This window comes from Esox lucius, chromosome 7, assembly GCF_011004845.1.
Source record: "Esox lucius isolate fEsoLuc1 chromosome 7, fEsoLuc1.pri, whole genome shotgun sequence".
NCBI lineage: Eukaryota > Metazoa > Chordata > Actinopteri > Esociformes > Esocidae > Esox > Esox lucius.
This window is the reverse complement of record NC_047575.1, coordinates 11,465,555-11,486,934: the sequence shown is the minus strand read 5'-3', so window position 1 is coordinate 11,486,934 and position 21,380 is coordinate 11,465,555. Positions and strand designations below refer to the sequence as shown.

General features: G+C 46.2%; 2 protein-coding genes across 6 annotated transcripts; one reads left to right on the top strand and one right to left on the bottom strand.

The window, feature by feature from the left end:
* Positions 1 to 56: 56 nt before the first annotated feature.
* On the bottom strand, positions 57 to 8,393 carry sympk (symplekin). Its single transcript, XM_010870500.4, has 27 exons — positions 8,258 to 8,393; positions 7,982 to 8,089; positions 7,815 to 7,880; positions 7,686 to 7,739; positions 7,516 to 7,589; positions 7,239 to 7,365; positions 6,897 to 7,146; positions 6,588 to 6,758; positions 5,957 to 6,196; positions 5,688 to 5,839; positions 5,444 to 5,594; positions 5,078 to 5,297; positions 4,813 to 4,963; positions 4,446 to 4,681; positions 4,264 to 4,345; positions 3,664 to 3,777; positions 3,432 to 3,579; positions 3,175 to 3,335; positions 2,735 to 2,843; positions 2,498 to 2,598; positions 2,285 to 2,375; positions 2,092 to 2,193; positions 1,822 to 2,009; positions 1,348 to 1,524; positions 1,109 to 1,204; positions 737 to 967; positions 57 to 528 (listed from the first exon to the last, which is right to left on the bottom strand). The coding sequence occupies exons 2-27, from the start codon at positions 8,078 to 8,080 to the stop codon at positions 337 to 339; spliced, it is 3,783 nt and encodes a 1,260-aa protein (XP_010868802.2). The 5' UTR covers positions 8,081 to 8,089; positions 8,258 to 8,393; the 3' UTR covers positions 57 to 336.
* Positions 8,394 to 12,661: 4,268 nt separating this feature from the next.
* Positions 12,662 to 21,236, top strand: hnrnpul1l (heterogeneous nuclear ribonucleoprotein U-like 1 like). 5 transcript variants are annotated; one of them, XM_020048083.3, is made up of 16 exons: positions 12,662 to 12,790; positions 13,237 to 13,511; positions 13,695 to 14,048; positions 14,140 to 14,356; positions 14,482 to 14,555; positions 14,658 to 14,797; positions 14,904 to 15,003; positions 15,121 to 15,233; positions 15,324 to 15,590; positions 16,743 to 16,865; positions 16,959 to 17,087; positions 18,388 to 18,556; positions 19,214 to 19,483; positions 19,572 to 19,738; positions 19,901 to 20,122; positions 20,225 to 21,236. In XM_020048083.3, exons 2-16 carry the CDS (start codon positions 13,274 to 13,276, stop codon positions 20,339 to 20,341), a joined length of 2,700 nt encoding a protein of 899 aa, XP_019903642.2. In that variant the 5' UTR covers positions 12,662 to 12,790; positions 13,237 to 13,273; the 3' UTR covers positions 20,342 to 21,236. The 5 variants fall into 5 exon arrangements, with proteins under 5 accessions (XP_019903642.2, XP_010868805.2, XP_010868804.2 ...); XM_010870503.4 differs by having other exon boundaries at positions 12,662 to 12,802; positions 13,257 to 13,511; XM_010870502.5 differs by having other exon boundaries at positions 12,662 to 12,812.
* Positions 21,237 to 21,380: the final 144 nt, after the last annotated feature.

Sequence of the window (21,380 nt, the reverse complement as noted above, 5' to 3'; positions counted from 1 at the left end):
TAGATAGCCTGTCATTGTTTTAATTTGGGGCACCCCAAAAAGGCATGGGACAAATATAAACAGAAATCAGATTTTATTCTTGTGACAAATACATTTTCTATTAATTACCTTCAAAACAAAAATAAATGAGGACTTAGTAAATGTTTTCCTTACTACATTGCTGAAGTGCATAAATATACAACAAAGGACAAAATGTTTTTGGAATGAACAGACTGCCTAATTTCAAGAGGATCATACAGGTTAGAGTTAACACAAACAGAGGTGCAGTCAAAAGGTTGCTGCTTTCAATCCTCTGTTTTTAACCTTCTCCTTTATGCCCCCCTTTATAACAGAGCCTCATTCTGCATCTCCTGCGCCAGTCTCAGGTTCTGTGGTTCTGTCAGTCTCAGGTTCTGCAATACTGTCTTTTAATTGGTCAGTGACATCTGCTGGTTCAGTAGATGTCTCCTCCATTGGTTCCTCCACTGGTTCCTCCATTTTCTCTTCAGAATCCTGAGTTGAGTTCTCTTCCACTACTGGCAAATCCACCTGGTAAAAACATCATAGATTTGAGTTATATTTATATTTATTTTATCATATTTCAGTAAGGGTGATTTTTAGGCAAGGTCCAGAGTTACAAGCCAATTCTGTCAGGTTATCAGTTGTAAGATACCAGTGGGGTCATTAAACTTCTGAAAGGTTGAATACACCCAAACACTGACAAGGAAAAAACAATCACTCTAGTTTCCCAGGCTACCTGCAAAACTGTATCTGCAGTATCCTCTTGACCAGCGGGGGCTGTTTCTCCTTCGTCCATGGGTTCCTCTTCCTCTTTTCTAGTCGGCACAGCCTGCTGGACTGGTAGCTCTGGTTCTTTCAGAGGTACCGGAAGAGGTTCTGCTTGTACCGGAGCAGTTACAACGGGCGCCATGATTGCAGCTGGTGCACTGGTGGCCGGGGGCGCAATGGCTGCTGGGGGGGTCTCAACCTTGGCAGGGTGAAAGAGAAGTGGGGCGTAGAGAATGACACGAGTTAGTCTGGAAATGACATCTTTGTACAGCAGGTTTTGACAGGACAACGGTTAGTGACACACAGAGCAGAAGACGTGGGTGCCACCTGAGCCCATTACCTTCCTCTCTGCCATCACAGGGCGCATGGCCTCTGGCTCCGGCTGCTTGCTGTTGGCCTCCAGGACGGTCATGACGGAGGCCGTAATGTGCGCTTGCTACGACAGCACGGCAGGGTTGCGAGAGACAGATCAATGGGGAAATAGATTTCAGATGGTGGAAAGACACTACAATACGGACGCGTTTTGGTCGGCATTCACATGGAATGTTTCGTGCTACCATAAAAGAGGTTGTGGGCTACCTGGTGGGGGGTGAAGGAGTGCACGTGCTGTAGGAGGGGCTCCCTCATCTCTGGGCAGCGCTCAAACACGCTGGTCAGCTGGGCTGGGGGGAGCTGCAGGAGGACGCTGTATGACTGAGGCTTGGTCCTCTGGCAGCACTTCACAAAGCCCTCCCACACCTTTGGATACTTCCACACCTGCACAATGTACGGACGGACACGCACGCTTTATAGCAGATCACCACCGCCCTGGGATTATACACAGCAAAATGAATGCCAATGTGCTGTTTGTTGTTGCTCGTTTTTTCTCTCCCCGGCATTGATTTTACTAGGCGAGTATGAACACGTTCTCATTCACAGCAAGCCTTAACTGCCTTGCTCGGGACAGAACGTCAGCTTTCGTGCCGGGTCGGGGGTTACTGGCCAGAAGCTCTCACCACTAGGATACACCGGCGCCCTCGCGTTAGCTCGGGGGCCAACAGCGAGCTTACGGACCTGCTTGACAATGAGCCGGGACAGGATGTTCATGACGAAGCCGCCCAGGCGTGGATACATGGTGAGGGACTGGATGACGGTTCTCATCAGGAGGATGGGTAGGGGGCTGTGCTCCATCAGCTGCTGCATCACCACAGCCAGGACCTCTGACGTGTACACATTCCTCTCTCCAAAACACAGGTTGGTGGCTGTGGACGTGGGTGGAATCATTTCCATCAACAAAAATCTTTCTTGTGACAATGTGCCATTGTGTAGCTGCACACTACTAACCTTTTATGATGGACTTCATGTCACACTTGGTTGAGTCAACGTTGTGTAAGGCCACGAGGAGCTCGCCCGGGGTGAGGGGAGACATGGAGGAGCTGCCCTCGCCTGGAAGGAGCGGCGACAGCTTGGTTACACACGGTTTGAACGTTTGACAGCGGCGTGAACAGCGCAGGAGAAGATGGGACTGGGGTCTTACTGTGCTGAGTGCCGAGGAGACGGTTGAAGACTTCCTTCACCACCACAGGGTTCAACTTGATAAGCTTGGGAAGAGCCTGGATCACCTCTTTCTGTACAACACAGCAACACGGGAGCCAATGTAACACTGACCCTGTGGTTTTAACGCCACAGTGATCCCTTGGCTAACGTGGCATTTTGAATGACACCAGTTTGGTCACAGACGCAAACGTACCTTTTCCAGACCGTTTATGACAGGAATCAGGAAACGAACGTCTGGCACTCGTTTGTGATAAAGGTCCCTCACTCTCTCCACCAGCTCTGGTGACGGCGGCACTGTGAGAAGAAAAAACACCAGGGTCTGTGAAGCTGACACTCTCCCTACATATGGCTTCAGCACAAACAGATAAACACACACACAGACCGTGGGCGAAAACGCAGAGCGGAGGGAGGGAACCCCGGAGAACTTTACCTTTATCAGTGAGAATGTGAAGGCATCGGGTGACTAGAGTCTCTGCTCCTTTAGGACAGTTTTCAACCAGAAGCAGCAGATCAGGAGAGTTCATCCCCATTCCACGGATCTTAGGGAACAAGGTGAGAACGCGTCAACCCACACAGTTGAATGAGCAACAACCCATGACACAGGAGAGGACCAACGACTGGTGCAGAGAGAGACAGAGAATCTAAAACTACAGAGAGACAGAGAATCCATACTACAGAGAGACAGAGAATTCAAACTAGAGAGAGACAGAGAATCCAAACTACAGAGAGAGACAGAGAATCCAAACTACAGAGAGAGACAGAGAATCCAAACTACAGAGAGAGACAGAGAATCCAAACTACAGAGAGAGACAGAGAATCCAAACTACAGAGAGAGACAGAGAATTCAAACTACAGAGAGGTGGGGCTTACTGGCTGCTCTATCACCCGAAGCACACTGCGCTTAATGTCAGCGATGGCCTCTGTGTAAACAGACGCCAGCTCGTGAACCAGGCGGTGGTTGAGAGGCAGGAGGGAGAGGTAGAGGTACAGGCACTGCCTCACTGTCTCCTCCGTCCAGGGGGAAGCCACCTCTGTGGGAGGGAGAAGGAAGTCATCGTTTAGTCCGCGGCGAAGGGTGACAGATGTGTTCTGTTTGAAAGGGCCTGAGGTCAAAGTGAAAGGCAAACCTGTGTCCTTATCGGCACTGAAGAGTAAGGACGGAGGGTTGGGGTGAACGAGCAGCTGCATGTAGTTCAGGGCAAACTTCTCGATGTAGTCCCTCAGCTGGTCCTTCTCATACATCCGTTTTATGAAAGACAGGGCATTGGAGCGCACCTGGCCAGAAAACGTATTGTCAACTAAAAAGCGCGGTGAGCCTGAAGCAACAAAGACCCATTTTTGCCCATTCTTAATAGTTACCTTCTCCTTCTCATGTGAGCTTAGGTCCAGAAGAACATGGAGGTACTGGAACTGTCTTGAGGGGCGTTTTATAATCAGCTCCTTCAGAGTGGTCATGCCAAGGTACACACGCGACTGAAACACGTATAATCAGAAATTAAATCATAGTAATTGAAAACAATACATTGTATTTGCTTGCTCATGTTGAAAATTAAAGGTGATAATGTCAATTTCCTACAGAGATTTTTTGTTTTCATGGGCTGGTCATGTACAATAACTGACAATGCTGCAGTCTTTGAAAGATCTACAACTCATGTTTGTGTTAAGTGTTATAAATTGCTGAGTGTATTCACTTTTAAGATGACTGGTTCAAGTACACAATATAATGTAAAGAAAATAAGAAATAAAATTTTATTGCTTTCTTTACTCAACTAAATTGGAGGGATCGGGCATGAAATGCTTTTTAAATATACAGCAGTAATACACTATAACAGACATGTAAGTCAGATTTCCACTCATAAATGGTGCACTAGCATGCCACACACAGAATCTTGGAACCTGTCAACGTTCCCAAACAAAGAGACTCCAACCGGTCATGAAGACCACCAAACATGTCCTTACCTCATCTTCACAGTACCGTCGTATGACATCCAAAGCAGACTCTGTAATCAAGGGAGCCTCCAGCACAAGCTTAGTGAAAAGCCTAGGAGACGGCACAGTAAAAAAGGGTTACGTGTTAAGCGTTTGGACCGGCGCTTTCCAGCCCGGGTCGGGAAGTAGTACAAGGGGGCTGTCCATCTCACCCGTCCCTCTGCTCGGGCTTCTCCTGCAGGCCGGCCAGCAGCGTGAACAGGCAGTGGTCGTAGGCGTCCAACAGACCCGCCGGTTGCTGACTGAGGTACGTGTTGTACTCCTGGTAGAGGAGGGAGAAGGCCAGGTCGATCCTCGTCCGGATGTCCTCCAGGATGAACTCCAGCACGTCGTCCATCATTATCCCCTCGAACTGGCACACGAGCCTGGAGAGCAGCTTGACACGCACCTGGAAGGAAGTGACACGACACACGTGGTTTACGTCACACGTTCGGAGGGCGTACAGTCTTTTCCGGTGGACGGCGACGCCTCACCCCCGTCTACCAACTACAGAGGAAGGATGTGTGGAGGACAACTCACGTGGGACATCCCGCTCTGTGCTATAGCCTTTTCAGAGTGCAGGATGCGCTTGACAGCCGTGTTGGTCATCTTCTCCAGCTGGGCGTCTGTGAAGGGCTGGACCACATCAGCCAGCCTGAACACTTTCCTCTTCCCACTTGCACCGGGCATTCTGACCGGGGAAAGACACCAAACAGAGCTCTGAGTGAGGGTTAAGCGGCAGGGTGCTCGCAGGGGTTGGCTTTTGTTCGCGGTAACAATCTGATGTGGTGACCTGGGTCCTCACTTGATCTGTGTGGAGGGGAGAATGGGCTCGGGAAGCCTCTTGACTTGGGGGGTTTCCAATTGGCTCTTCTCTGTGTAGCCTCCTCCTACCACAGAGATGGCCTGACCCACAACTGGCACTTTACGCTTGATGAGCAGGTCTTTGGAGGTCTCCCCTAAGCTGTCGTCCAAGGCCTCGTCCTTCCCAGCTTCCTCGTCTCGTGCTTTGCACTGCTCCAGTCCTACAGTGCAGATCGGAAAGGGGCAGGGACGGAGTTTAGAAGTGGAGGTCAATGTTTCTACCTTTGAAATGGGTCATTTCAGCGGCCCGTTGGGTTCAGCCGTTTTGCTACCCTCGCGGACCGACCCTATTCCCGCTCTTTCTAACCTGGTCCAATCTCCGCCGCGGTCATCTGAGTGGCCATGAGTCTGGCCAAGTGTTTGATCTGGGCGTCGGTTCCTGCCGACTCCACCGGCGTGTATGTGGCCTGGAAGGACGCTGGCATGACATCAGGCAAGTACACCATGCTGATCAGCACCTGTATGTGGTGGAGAGTCACACATGTGAGAATGGTCCTCAGACCGTCCAGGTGGCAGAAATGAGTATGTCACAGGTGAACACGACAGTTTACCAAATTGGCCACGTTCTCCGGAGAGAGCAGGGGGCGCAGGAACTCGGCTGTGAGGTCGATGGCTGACTGCGCCGCTGGCACAGAGGAGGGCTTGGAAACAGAAGGGGCGACTGGCTCTTCTTTATCGTCATCATCTTCTAGAAGAACGGGCTCTGAAAGTCCGACAACTGGATTACAGATCTAGCATGGCTCGGATTCACCATTTATGGGCTGCGGAAGTCAAAGATGTCAGTCAAAATGAAATCCGGTGCAACAGCTCCACAACTCACCCATCTTGAGCTTTTTGCCATCTGAGTAGGGCTCAATGCGGGGCCTTTTGCGCTGTTCGCGAGGGGCTGGCGTGTTGCGGGCTATTTCATTCTGGGACATCCCCAGGTCCAGGAGGAGAGTGCTTATTTGACCCTGAAACTCCAGGCTGCACGGGTGCTTTAGCACCGCCAGTAAGTGCAGCTTGAGATTCTTGCGTACACTGCTCACTTGAGATTTGGCCAGGGTTGGGGGTAGGTTGGCTGCCAAAACAAGAACAAAACTATTTCAATTACACTAAATGGAACTTGCCAAACTTAAGAGATTACGGTAATTTCCCAGGGCATTGTAGAAATATATTTATGCCTTAGGTGGTTTGAATTCTGATTGCCCGATAGCCATAGTATATGAGACTGTATTCTAAGGCTATGACATCACATCACTTTTTACTGCTGTAATTGCACTGGCAACCAGTTTTATAAGGCATCTCTGGGATTTGTGATATACTGCCAATATACCACGGCTGAGCACTGTGACCAGGCACCCCACGATGCACAGCTCTTAGCCGTGGTATATTGGCCATATACAACAACCCCTCGTGCCTTATTGCTCACATATATTGATACAGTAAATCAAAACAATGATTGTACTGACCATGCAGAGTCTCGTAAGCCTGCACCACCTCAGACATAAACATGGGCCTCTGTCGTGCCAGCGTGGCTAGGGAACCAAGGGCCGTGGTCAGGTTGATGCTGGAGATAGCCGGGTGGACCATGAACTTGAGAAGTTGCTCCAGTGCAGATTTTCCCTCCTCACATAGGGTATCTGATTATGACATGGAATACATCTTGTAAGGAGCATCAAGATGTGGAGACAGTGATGCACTACACAGTTGGGATAAAACTCAATAGAAAAATTCGTGGGAAACTTTGAAATGTCAGAGTGACAATCTTCCACTCTCACCATAGCGGATGTAGGGATGGTCTTTAGGTATTTTATCCAGGCTAATGTCTCCCTCTTGGCGCTTGGGAGTGTCTGAGTCTGAAGTCCTCGGTGACAGAGTGATGATGAGAGACTCAGTGAACTTTATAGCATGAGTGCGGACTCCATCGTTGTCAATGTCCAGCATGGCCAGAATGTCCTCCTTCATCTGAGTCACCATGTCCCAGCATGCTTCCTGCATTTCTGACATAACCTTAGAACGCACAAACCACTGCAGAAAAAAGAAACCAGCATTAGTACTGAGCATAAATGGAAATAGGGAAACATTATTAATTCAGCCTTGTTTCAAGGAAGTGGGTGTACCTGCAATGCAACTTTGTAGAGCTGAGTGAATGTGAGAATGGCCTTCTTCACTACATTGACACTTTCATCCTTCAGCAGCATGTTAAGGTTGGCAATCAGTCGTAGCAAGAGCTCGTTGTCTCTCTTACTGTTGAGGCAAAAGCAACCGACAGTCTATATTCTTCTTAAACTTCATCAGGTAACATTACACTTATTGAATGCAACCGTCGCCAATCACATATATTCTAAAAACTTTTCATAGACTGTGTGAGTGATAGGAATCAGCATGAACACTCACCATGCTTCCTCAATGAAACCGATGACAAACTTTCTTACTTCCATTGATTTATCAGTCTGAAAGGCTATGATCTCCTACAGATAACGGATTACAACAAGAGAGAAAGAGCATTTTATACAGGTACTTTAGTGACCATTAGTAACAGTATACAGTTAAAACAACATACTTACATCTAAGAAATTGTCAAGTAAAGAGGGGTCCTTGTTGATGATAAGCTCCTGGACCTGAACAGCAAAAAAACATGTTTCAAAAGCGTGCAATATATAGCAGTTCTAACATCTGATCTCAGGAACACAAACCTGTTTGAGAACTGTGAGTTTGCTGTCTGTAGCAATAAGAGCGGCTTGGTTCAGGAGATCGACAACCTGATGGGTGAGAACAGAAAACATGTTGTAACTAAAATGTGTACCAATCTACACAGTAGACTTTTCAGGGGTCAAAATAGACCAAAACATTTCAGGGATACCTTTTCGCTGGTGGTCATATCAATTGCTTTATCATCTTTGAAAAACTGAGATGCAACACAAGTCCTTGCTCCAACACTTTCTCCATTATTTGAGGTCATCTTCAAAATCTAAATGGCAAAAACATATTGAGATTATTTATAGAACATATGAAAACACTTTAAATAGCTATACCGACGGACAAAATAACACATAATTAAAAGGGCTAGCTAGCTAGATAGCATCTAGATGGCTATTCTAACTAGCTAGCAAATGGGAGTTGCAAAATAACGCATTACCTTATTAGAGCCTTTAATGCAAATAAAAAGAAACTATCTGATGTTACAAAGTAATGAGCGGTTAATCGCGCTCAGACACCGCCATGTTTGGCAGAATTAACTAGGTACTACTAAAAATCTGCGTCTTGTGAGCAACATTAAAGAAACACTTCCGGGTCACGAAAATGTGGAATATTTCAAAATAAAAGAGACTAACGTATTCCTTCAAAACTGAGATAAATAGAGTTTATGACTTGTTTAAGAAAATGTTCTTCTCAAAACATGGACAACAATTCAAATATGATCATATTTCGAAAAAAAAAAGTGTGTATTAAAACACGTTCCAAGGGCAAAATTCAGACAATGCCAATGACAGAATATGGAATACATATTGCCTCATAGCTCATAAACTATTGAATATTCCACAGAGAAAGCAATGTAGGAAATGTACAGGAGAATGTGTAGAGTAAGACAAACCTAGTCATGGGGAATGGTGTGCTACATCTAGCAAAACAATATTTCCACACCCGGTTTTTCCACAATGTAACTCAATGGATATGAAATGCATATTGACTCATAAAGAAAAAACTATTGTATATGCCGCAGTGAATGCATTGTAGGAAATTTCAAGGAAAGTGGATAGAGTGATTATATGCAAAAAAATCGAGGGGCACTGTGTATTTGCAATTGTTGCTGGCATTTTACTCCACCCATACCATTGGCAACAATGTAACTCAATGGATATGAAATACATATTGACTCATCATCATCATCATCTTCCGCTTATCCGGGGCCGGGTCGCGGGGGCAGCAGTCTAAGCAGAGATGCCCAGACATCCCTCACCCTAGACTCTTCCTCCAGCTCTTCCAGGGGGACACCAAGGCGTTCCCAGGCCAGCCGGGAGACATAGTCCCTCCAGCGTGTCCTATGTCTTCCCCGGGGTCTCCTCCCGGTGGGACGGGACCAGAACACCTTCCCAGGAAGGCGTTCCGGAGCCATCCGAAACAGATGCCCAAGCCTCCTCAGTTGACCCCTCTCGATGTGGAGGAGCAGCGGCTCTACTCTGAGCTCCTCCCGGGTGACCGAGCTTCTCACCATATCTCTAAGGGATCGCCCAGCCACCCTGCGGAGAAAGTTCATTTTGGCCGCCTGTATCTGGGATCTTGTCCTTTCGGTCATGACCCAAAGCTCATGACCATAGGTGAGAGTAAGAACGTAGATTGACCGGTAAATCGACACCACCTTCACAACGACAAACTGATACATCGACCGCATTACTGCAGAAGCTGCACCGATCCGTCTATCAATCTCCCGTTCCATCCTTCCCTCACTCGTGAACAACCCCTAGATACTTAAACTCCTCCACTTGAGGCAGGCACTCTCCACCAACCTGAAGTGGGCAAGCCACCCTTTTCCAACTGAGGACCATGGCCTCGGATTTGGAGGTACTGATTCTCAACCCCACTGCTTCACACTCGGCTGCAAACCGTCCCAGTGCATGCTGAAGGTCCTGGATTGAAGGGGCCAACACGACAACATCATCCACAAAGAGCAGAGACGAAATTGTGTGGTCCCCAAACCTGACACCCTCCGGCCCCTGGCTGTGCCTAGAAATTCTGTACATAAAAATTACGAACAGAACCGGCGACATTGGGCAGCCCTGCCGGAGTCCAACATGCACTGGGAACAAGTCTGACTTACTGCCGGCAATGCGGACCAAGCTCCTGCTTCGGTCGCCCATACTCCCGAAGCACTCTCCACAGGATGCCGCGAGGGACACAGTCGAATGCCTTCTCCAAATCCACAAAACACATGAGGATTGGTTGGGCAAACTCCCATGAACCTTCCAACACCCCGTAGAGGGTATAGAGCTGGTCCAGTGTTCCACGGCCAGGACGAAAACCACACTGTTCCTCCTGAATCCAAGGTTCTACTATCGTCTGTATTCTCCTCTCCAGTACCCTGGCATATACTTTCCCGGGGAGGCTGAGACGTGTGATCCCCGTATAGTTGGAACACACCCTCCAGTCCCCCTTCTTAAAAAGAGGGACCACCACCCTGGTCTGCCATCCCAGAGGCACTGTCCCGACCGCCACACGATGTTGCACAGGCGTGTCAACCAAGACATCCAGAGATATTGAGGTACTCAGGGCGGATCTCATCCACCCCAGGTGCCTTGCCACAGAGGAGTTTCTTGACTACCTCTGTGACTTCAGCCCGGGTGATGGACGAGTCCACCTCTGAGCCCTCATCCTCTGCTTCCTCAATGGAAGACGTGACGACGGGATTGAGGATATCCTCAAAGTATTCCTTCCACCGTCCGACGACATCCCCAGTTGAGGTCAACAGCTGCCCACCTCTACTGTAAACAGCGTTGGTAGGGCACTGTTTCCCTCTCCTGAGGCGCCGGACGGTTTGCCAGAATCTCTTCGAGGCCAGCCGATAGTCCTTCTCCATGGCCTCACCGAACTCCTCCCAGGCCCGAGTGTTTGCCTTCACAACCACCCGGGCTGCAGTCCGCTTGGCCTCCTGGTACCCGTCAGCTGCCTCAGGAGTCCCACAAGCCAACCAGGCCTGATAGGACTCCTTCTTCAGCTTGACGGCATCCCTTACTTCCGGTGTCCACCACCGGGTTCGGGAATTGCCGCCTTGACAGGCACCGGAGACCAATCACGCCCCTCCAGGTGTCACTGTCATTTCCCACGTGGGCTTTGACGTCCCCCAGTAGAACGAAAGAGTCCCCAGTCGGAGCATTTTCCAGAACCCCACCCAGAGACTCCAAGAAGGTTGGATACTCTGCACTGCCGTTCGGCCCGTAGGCACAAACAACAGTGAGAGACCTATCCCCGACCCGTAGGCGCAGGGAAACAACCCTCTCGTTCACCGGGGTAAACTCCAACACATGGCGGCAGAGCTGGGGAGCTATAAGCATATTGACTCATAGACAAAAAACTGTTCTATACGCCGCAGTGAATGTATTCTAGTAAATGTTCAGGAGACTCTATAGAGTAAATTTATGCCAAGAAATCAAGTGGCACTGTGTATTTGCAATTGTTGCTGGCATTTCACTTCACCCATACCATTGGCCACAATATAAGTCAATGGATATAAAATACATATTACCCTGTACAGAAAAAACTATTCTATACGCCGCAGTGAATGTGTTGTAAGAAATGTCAAGGAGAGTCTATAGAGTGATTATGTGCAAAGAAATCAAGGGGCACTGTGTATTTGCAATTGTTGCTGGCATTTCACTCCACCCATACCATTGGCCACAATGTAAGTCATTGGATATAAAATACATATTGCCTTATACAGAAAAAACTGCTCTATACGCCAGAGTGAATGTATTGTAGAATATTTTCAGGGGAATGGATAGGGTGATTATATGCAAAAAAATAAAGTGAAGGGACACTGTGTATTTGCATTTGTTGCTGGCATTTTACTCCACCCATACCATTGACTACAATGTAACTGAATGGACATTTTTACAATATACACTAAGCAAAGTGGCAAAATAGATTAATTTAATATTATTATAATCGCGTTTTACCGCGGAATTTTATTCTGAAGGGAAAATCCGAACACCGGAAGTCATATTGTTGCTACGGAATCTCTAATGTTGCCATCATGACGCAAATACTTCTGTAATGCAGCTGTGCAACAAATAACTATCCTCGGCTGCAACAACGGTTAGGTTTTATTTGAGTTATCTTTTACGCATCGCAAGTATCAAACACATTGATTGTCTAGAATTTAAAACATCTGAGACTATTCTATAATAACCACATGCTTTATGTATGCTTGTATGTGCAACATTAAAGCATACATTTATAGATAGACGTGTAAAACCATGCGAAATGTAACGAGATGCACAGCGAAGAGATTTACAAAAAAAATAATAGTAGCCAATTCCGGTCAGAAATATAGACCTATCCAGCTGACTGTAAACGGGTTAAAACGCCTGAACCATTGGGGAAAAAACAGTCGTTCTCCTAACTAAACTGATTACATGCCTTTTATTACGCTGCAATGGCTGTAACCAACACCAACCCTTCAATGCCCTCTGCTGACCAGAAGCAAGCACTTCGCTTTAAACTCACAGGGCCTCTAGCCAATCAAATAATAGACAGCAAGCAAGATTATTTGATAAGAAGATAGGCCGAAAGCGCTTCTACAAACTTTAAATTCCTTGAAGGGAATTGCGCATGTGCAGGCGATCAATTCAAAGGCACAGTTTCTGTTTAAGTTGTGTTCGACACAATGTAAAAGGTTGCTGTTTGTTATCTTCAACTGGTTGTTGTAATGATAATTTCTCCTACCTACAATGTTAGCTGAAATATAGGTTATGTATTTAGATTAAGATTGTCACCCTACTCACATTAATCGAGCTCTAGTCTGGTCTATCGAGTCTGCTTTAGAAGCATTCCCGGAAGTCTCGCGTTGTTGAGCCTCTGGACCAAGCATTTCGCTAACTACAGAACCGTCCATTTTGTTTCTGTTCTGTTGAGTTAGTTGGTCGTTGCATGAATCTCAAGCAAGGAAATTATAGGGGTGAGGAAAGAGGTCAGTAACGGTAATGTGCGTTAAAAATGTAAATTCACATGACTTACGAATACTCATGCAACTGTGACTTACTGCTAGATATTTAGTTGTATTGTGTTCGTGCGTGTTATCTGAGCCTAGTTGGAGCTGGGTCTCCTGCAAAGATTAGCCTAATGCTAACTACTGGTGACGGTAGTTGGCTAGCAACACCGTAGATAGCTACTGTAGTTAGCAGCGGTGCCCATCTATGGTCTTGAAATGCAATTAAACAGTTAACGCTAGTGCTTGGTTCAGATGCCTTGATTTTTCTTTGTTATAACACAACACTGTAACTAGCTGGCTAGCTAACTGTACTTAACTAACTAGTAGTACCGTAAAGGTAGCTAACGTTACTAATGCTAGGCGGCTACTGGTAGCTAGCTAATGAAATCCCCACCGTCTGTGTATTCTTACAGCTTGGGATTTCTGATCACAGAAGGAGCTGCATGAAAGATGAGTGAAATCAATGTGAAGAAACTCAAAGTCAACGAGCTGAAGGAGGAACTTCAGCTGCGAGGCCTGGATACCCGTGGTCTGAAGGCGGATCTTGTCTTGAGGTTGCAGTCGGCACTTGAGGCCGAGGCTGCAGGTGAAGGGGACGGGCAGCCGACAGCGGAAGTTGGGGAAGAGGCTGTTGGTCAACACGATATTGGCGGAGACGCTGGAGATGGCGATGACTGCTCAGATGAAGGTAACCATTGTTAGACTGCACAACTACTGCCATCTTCACTTTCAATATGTATTGTTTTTAGATGGTGTTACAGTTGGTTTTAATGTGACTACTGTTCTGTGAATTGTAACATGCAGATGAAACTATGATAACAACAATGAAAAACAAGCATAACCCTACTGACAAAACTGCTTTCCTCACCAGTTGACGATGATCAGGATGAAGAACACGATAAGAACGATGGAATACAGTTTGTCACGAAGGCTGAAGCAGAACAATTTGATGAGGAGCAGGATGAAGACAGTCGTGATGAGTCACTGAACCCTGCAATGGAAGGTGTTGTGGCTGATTTAACAGAAAATGTGATGGAGCCGCAGATTCCGCAGGAGTCTGTCAAAGTAAGAGCGTCACAGTTGTCCATGTCAGAGCCACAAGTGCTAGAACCAGAGACGGAAGATCCTGAGCCAGTGCAACCAGAACCTGTGAAACTAGAGCCACTGGAGTCTGCAACAATCGAGCCTGAAGCAAAGCCTGCGGAGATGCCTGCAATTAAGTCAGGTCAGTCTTAACTAACATGCTCAGTTTACTCATTTAATTCACCATAGTGCTCAAGCAGTAATTATTGACGCCATCCTCCGCTTTGGTACAGATGAGTTGAAAGAGGAGGATGAACCCCTGCAGCCGAGGTTGAAGAACGAGGAACAGCAGCAGCCTAAGGCACCTCTTCCAGAGCCGGCCAACGAATGGGAAGCCATGGAAGCGGAGCAGGTGTCCCATTCCAAGACTGAGGATGAGCGATCCAGCCGCAAGAGGCCACACGACGAAGGCCGAGGCTATGGATACTATGAGCATCGGGAGGATAAAAGGTAGAGTGTCATGTGATTGACCCCTTCGAATGGAACAAGTTAGAAAACCGCTTCAGTAAGTTGTCTGGAAAAACATTGTTCAGGACTTTACCCATAGCTCACAATCTATGCTCTGTAACACACAGGGCACGTTCTCCCCAGCCCCCGGCAGAGGAAGAAGAAGAAGACTTTGATGATAGTCTTGTGGCTATCGACACCTGTGAGTGAAATTGCTACTTTATGGAATGGAAAAATAATTAGATTTCATGTTTAAAGTGTGCAATGCAAACATTTATTTATTGACCTTTGATTATTTTTACAGATAACTGCGATCTGCACTTCAAGGTATCACGCGACCGGTATAGTGGATACCCGCTCACGATTGAAGGATTCGCGTACCTGTGGTCAGGTGCACGTGCTTCATATGGTGTTAACAAAGGCCGTGTCTGCTTTGAAGTGAAGGTAGAATATTTCTAGATTAATTCATGTTGCATATTCCTTCACAGATGTTCTATTTGGGTTGCCTGTTCATGTATATCTTCATTTGGTTAATGTTTTTCTTGCCTAGATCAATGAGGAGATCTGTGTGAAGCACCTTCCCAGCAGCGAGCCTGATCCCCACGTAGTGCGTGTAGGCTGGTCCCTGGACACATGCAACACACAGCTCGGTCTGTAAAATAACAGATTATTTTCTGAAGTTGGAAAACAAGGCATTATGGAAATAGTTAATAACCATATTTTATCCAATTTGAACCTAACACACAAACTCCATTTTTCAACACCAGGTGAAGAAGCATTCTCTTATGGCTATGGTGGAACTGGCAAGAAATCTTCAAATAGTAAATTTGAGGATTACGGGGAAAAGTTCAGTGAAAACGATGTTATTGGATGCTACATCGTAAGTGTTTGGGATTGTGCAGAAAATTCACTTGGATTCGTCTGCATAATAAAAGAAGACTAATCATTATTCTTTTCATGTCTTGTTCAGAACTTCGATAGCGCTAAGGAAGTGGAGATGGCATTCTCAAAGAATGGCAAGTGGCTGGATGTGGGTTTCCGTGTGTCACATGAAGAGTTAGCTGATAGGCCACTCTTCCCCCACGTTCTTGTAAAGAACTGTGCCATTGAATTCAACTTCGGCCAGAAAGAGGAGCCTTTCTTCCCCCTTCCTGAGGGATACACCTTCCTTCAGAACGTCCCTCTAGAGAACAGGATAAGGGGAACCATAGGGCCTGCTACCAAGGCTGATTGTGAGGTGAGTGCGAGCCATGTTTTTTCTTTTGGTGCAGCTTCTGCAGTAATGCGGTCGATGTATCGGTCTGTCGTGGTGAAGAAAGAGCTGAGCCGCAAGGCGAAGCTCTCTATTTACCGGTCAATCTACGTTCCTACTCTCACCTATGGTCATGAGCTTAGGGTCATGACCGAAAGGACAAGATCCCGGATACAGGTGGCCAAAATGAGCTTTCTCCGCAGGGTGGCTGGGCGATCCCTTAGAGAAAGGGTGAGAAGCTCGGTCACCCGGGAGGAGCTCAGAGTAGAGCCGCTGCTCCTCCACATCGAGAAGGGTCAGCTGAGGTGGCTTGGGCATCTGTTTTGGATGCCTCCTGAACGCCTTCCCGGGAAGGTGTTCCGGGCCCGTCCCACCGGGAGGAGACCCCGGGGAAGACCTAGGACACGCTGGAGGGAGTATGTCTCCCGGCTGGCCTGGGAACGCCTCGGTGTCCCCCCGGAAGAGCTGGAGGAAGTGTCTAGGGAGAGGGAAGTCTGGGCATCTCTGGTTAGACTGCTGCCCCCACGACCAAGCCCCGGATAAGCGGAAGATGATGACATTCCAACTTTTACCAAACTTTTCTTCCCTCACAATTTCGTGATGTCCAATTCGCGATAATGGCCTTCCCTCATCACAACAACTCTCCACCAGGTTTGGAAGAGTCGAAGACCAATACATTTGTCCACATCTCGCCATTGTGCTTCTCGTCACACTGCTCGCTCATCCAAGAAGTAATCACCGGCACATACTCACTGGAGAAATGTGCCTTCCTGAAATGACAGCCACCTTTGAACTCGCCGACAACCAAACTCCTTATGCTATAAGGAGTACCTACAGTGCGACGAGACAAGGCATCGACCTCGGTCAGCACTGAGCCAGTTCGCACCACACTGTAGGTCTCCCGGCACCGTCTGTAGATCAGGTCCAGGATTAAATCTCCTGGCTTCTATGATGAAACTGTCCTGGAAGTCGGTGGCCAAGACCTCTGTCATTCTGAACCCCGTTGAGTGCCAGCCCTGTTGGATTAATATGCGGATCATTGAAGCTTTGGTTCGTTAGACTAGATTGCTTCTTTCACCAGTAGCTGTGAGATGCCATAACTAATTGCACATGTCCACCTTTCTTGTTTTACCTCAGCTCTTGATGATGGTTGGGCTGCCTGCGTCAGGGAAAACCACATGGGCCGTGAAGCACTCCGAGGAGCACCCTACAAAAAAATTCAACATCCTGGGCACCAATGCCATAATGGAGAAGATGAAGGTCAGTTGCTATCCCTGTTTGAACCCAGTTGTACAGCCCTGGGGTTTCTAACTAGACGTTTTCATCAAATGCAATGAAAACCTCTGTCCTCAGGTTATGGGCCTGCGTCGTCAGAAGAACTATGCAGGCCGCTGGGATGTCCTGATCCAGCAAGCCACCCAGTGTCTGAATAGGCTGATCCAGATTGCTGCCCGCAAGAAGCGGAACTACATCCTGGATCAGGTACTGTTAGATTTCTCACCCCCATACTATGTCACTGTGCTCAACCTCCCTCCCCTGCCCACAGCTGTTTACTGATGCACATGTCCATTAATGCCCTCTTCGATGCTGTCTCTTTAGTGTAGAAGCTTTGATCGACATCTGAACTCCTGAAAGCTATCGCACTTTTCATTGTCCTAAACGCCATTATTTCTGTTTTGCTTAAATGAAAGCAGTAATGCCATTGTATGTTTTTACTCAATATTCTTTCATTGCGTCTCTTTGTCATGTTGTAAGAGCTCTAAGCTGTACAACATAGTCCATGTCTATAATAAGATGTTGAAAAACAAGTAAACACTGCTGGGTGGTGAGTAAGAAAAACACCTTCTGTTGTTCGTTAACTGTAAGATTAGTTCAAATGTAAACTCACATCACCTACGATGTAAGATAGATGATTTATACATACAGACAGCATATGGAACTTTTTAAATGTTGTATGTTGAATGAATAAAACATTAAGGTAAGTGAACTAACATGTTTGAATTTTCAGGGCACTTGCTCAAGTTACTCAAGGTAGGTACGGTCATGGACATTCTAATGGGCCACTGAACAAGTGAGTACTGTCAGGTAGGTAGTATGTGTTGTTATTGTGACGGATGAGCTATTGACAAACAGGTAAGTTCTGGTAAGTAAATGGGGACCCTGTTATTGTAGGTGAGACTACACAGCTTAATACATTAAGTAATTATTGTGTTATTCAGCAATGTCAGCATAATGTAGTGGTGCGTTTATAAATATTGTAAATAGTAGTACATTTATTGCCCTGGAGGGTTTTCTTAGGGACAATTCAATTGTTTGGACGTATTGTTTTTCATCTGCTTTTCTTCGATGTAATGAATTTAATTACATTAACATTGTGTTTAACAGACACGTTCATCTACTTGCTCAGGCTTGTAAACAGAATTGTAAAGCCGAAATTGTTTCTTTGTAATGTCGAATTTGGCTTCAACTAGCCAATGTTTCTTAGTTCTTAATTGGAACTGCTGACCTGGTTAGAACTTGTAATCATTAACCCAGTAGGTTGCTAACATGGGTCCCCGAAGTTCATTCTCACAGGCAATGCATTCCAGACCAAGGTAAGTTGTGGGGTTGTGAGAGACAGCCTTATTTCAGAACAGTAAATATAGGCATGAAAAAAAAAAACTCTCTCACTTTCATCGTTGCAGGAATCCAATTTCCCTCCTAAGGAACGCAAAGCCGTAACAAAAGCAGACAAGTGAACAATAATGAACAGCTTCTACTTCTTTCTTGTCACCATTGCTAGACAAATGTTTATGGATCAGCCCAGAGACGAAAAATGCGTCCTTTTGAAGGGTTTCAACGCAAGGCTATTGTAATTTGTCCCACGGACGAGGATTTAAAAGAGCGAACGTTAAAGCGAACTGATGAGGAAGGGAAGGATGTGCCCGATCATGCTGTATTAGAAATGAAAGGTAGGAATTCCATGGATAACAAAAAATTAAAAACACCACAGACAATGCATTTTCTATGTGTTTTTTTATTTTGTCGAAACTTGGAAGATGATACCCGTCCCCCTCAGAGCTATTCCCGCTATCTCCCTATCTTTACAATCCTTCATTCTCTTATTTGAACTATTTCTGTCATTTTTATCATTAATCTTTTAGCACTGCAAACTCAGGTTGGCGTCTATTTCAAGTTTTGGTTTTCAGTCTGACCCATATCAATTTGAAAGTATGAAAGCCACTGGCGGTGCGAAATCGACTACCAAGAGAGCAACATTCAACAATTATAACTTAAAAACTAGCCAAGGACATACCTCTACAGACTATGATTTGCAGATGCAGTCTTCCCCCATCTACATTTTCATAACTCCTTAGTTTTGCTATTTTCTTTTTCTACTCTATTTCCTCCCTAAACTGGAGCAAATTCTTTCCTGTCCCTTAAGGTAATGTTTTTGCTCCATTTCTCGTGTAACTCCACTCCTATTTAACATGAATTCTCCTCCACGTCCCTTTTCTCCCTTTCCATCCCTTCCTTGTTCTCTCGATCAGGTAGTAATAATGATTTTCTTTGTCTTTCGACGGCGCCGCTAAACTCCTGACAACGTCCTACCCCTCTGCTTCCTGTAGCCAACTTTGTACTCCCAGAAGCCGGTGAGTTTCTTGATGCGGTCACCTTCATCGAGCTGCAGCGAGAAGAGGCTGACGCCCTGATAAAGCAGTACAACGAAGAGGGCCGCAAGGCCGGTCCACCCCCAGACAAACGCTTCGACAACCGCCAGGGAGGTTTCCGTGGTCGTGGTGCACCGTTCCAGCGCTATGACAACCGGGGTGGCTCCCAAGGAGGACGTGGGGGATATCAGAGTCGGGGTGGACCCCAAGGAGGCAACTTCAGAGGAGGTGAGGAGCGTTAAAGTGATCAGGTATTTCTGTCTTTTTGTTGTGTGTTAAACAAGCCACTTAACCGCCTTGGCGTTCCACTTCACAGGGTTTAACCGTGGAGGCTTCCAGCACAACCGCTGGGGGGGTAACCGGGATGGTGCGTCGGGAGGACAGCGCGGCTACAACCGCAGCCAGCCAACCGGAGGGAACTACAGTCAGCACCGCCAGGGACAGTATAACAAGGGGTCGACTGGGAGTTACAGCCAAGGACAGGTAAGCCCTCTGACGTACTGGTTACACTGTGGAGTGTCATCTCCCTACATGTGGTTTTCCCTCTGGAACTGTCCATCAGCTCCTTGGCCTGAGCTTTGAAAAGTGCTGGACACGTCCCATGTGTTGTTACAACTCTCTGAAATCTTATGTTTTTAATTGTAGCCACAGACATACAACCAGGGCTACAATCAAAGCTACAATCAAAGCTACAATCAGGGCAACTACAACCAGGCTTACAACTACGGCAGCTACAACCAGTACCCAGGCTACAGCCAGAGCTACAGCCAAACTCCTGCGGCTCCTGTCGCCGCCGCCGCTGCACCAGCCGCCACTGGACAGACTTACAACCAGCAGCAGCAGAACTACAACCAGCAGTATCAACAGGTGAGTCATTTGTTCCTTAGGTTGGAGTGTCATTGATTTTCGCCGTTGCCTGCCTGAAACGCAGTAATAATGTCTTGCTCTGTTTACCTCTCTTGGATCCAGTATGCACAGCAGTGGCAGCAGTATTACCAGAACCAGAGCCAATGGAATCAGTACTACAACCAATACGGCAACTATGGCAACTACAGCCAGGGTTCCCAAGGTTCTCAGGGCACATAGTAGGTTCAGCTGTACGAATGAGGCGGATCGTATTCCCTCGGCATCATTCCATTGCTTATCCTGCCTGCACCTCAGCCTTTTTTCCACATACATCGTCTCCTTCATGATTTTCCTTTTCTGATAGCTTACATTTCATGGTTTGTTTTAAGGGTCTAGTGATTTTTCATCCCTACCTTTGTTCATGCCACTCCACACAATTAACATTTGTTTTTGCATCAGGCCCTGCAATCTTTTTAGAAACGTGCGTCGTCTTTTTCTTGCTGGCTGTAGACACTGGCCATTTGAAATGAGTAACAGTAGGTTAACATGCACATGTAGTACACTTTTCAGTGTTGTGCAGTGAATGTTTTTAGAGCTCATAAAAGGTAGTTGGGATTTGCTTGTGTACATTTCAATATGTTTTTAAGAGAGATGGAAGATTGTTGGAAAAAATAGTTTTGTTAATACTTAATGTTTTTAGGTATAGATTTTGGATCAGATAACCATACATTTGAAAGAAATTGGAAAAGTGTGGGCTAATTCATATTTTTTTAAAATTGTAAACCTTGAATAGTTCTTGTTTTGATTTAATCCATGAATATTTTGCTCATATTTATTGAAATTGCAGTCCTGAAGACATTTTGATTACTTTTTTCTATAACCTGTATAAAGAGAAAGTGATTGTAATGCAATTTACCAACATTTGTTTTACACCATTTAAAACAATGTAACTGCAGTGCTCATGTTGTCCCCTACAAGTTGTTTTTCCAATCTTGTGATCATTAACTAGTTTCAGGTGTGGTTGTAAAACGTTTTTATACCGTATACCATGTATGTAAAACAGTATTTGCATGTGGTTCTGTGTTAAATCAAAATGTACTCTTTTTGTATTTGAGAATATAATCTTAAAATTCTTTGTCTCTAGTTTTTATTCCTGGCTTGTTTCACGAATACACTCAAGTATTGGTAAAAATAAGGGATCATTTCGGTACCCGTATTTTTTTACATCTAGATTGTCCATATTCAACACTCAAAACATTTTCAAATGAAAAGTAATTGC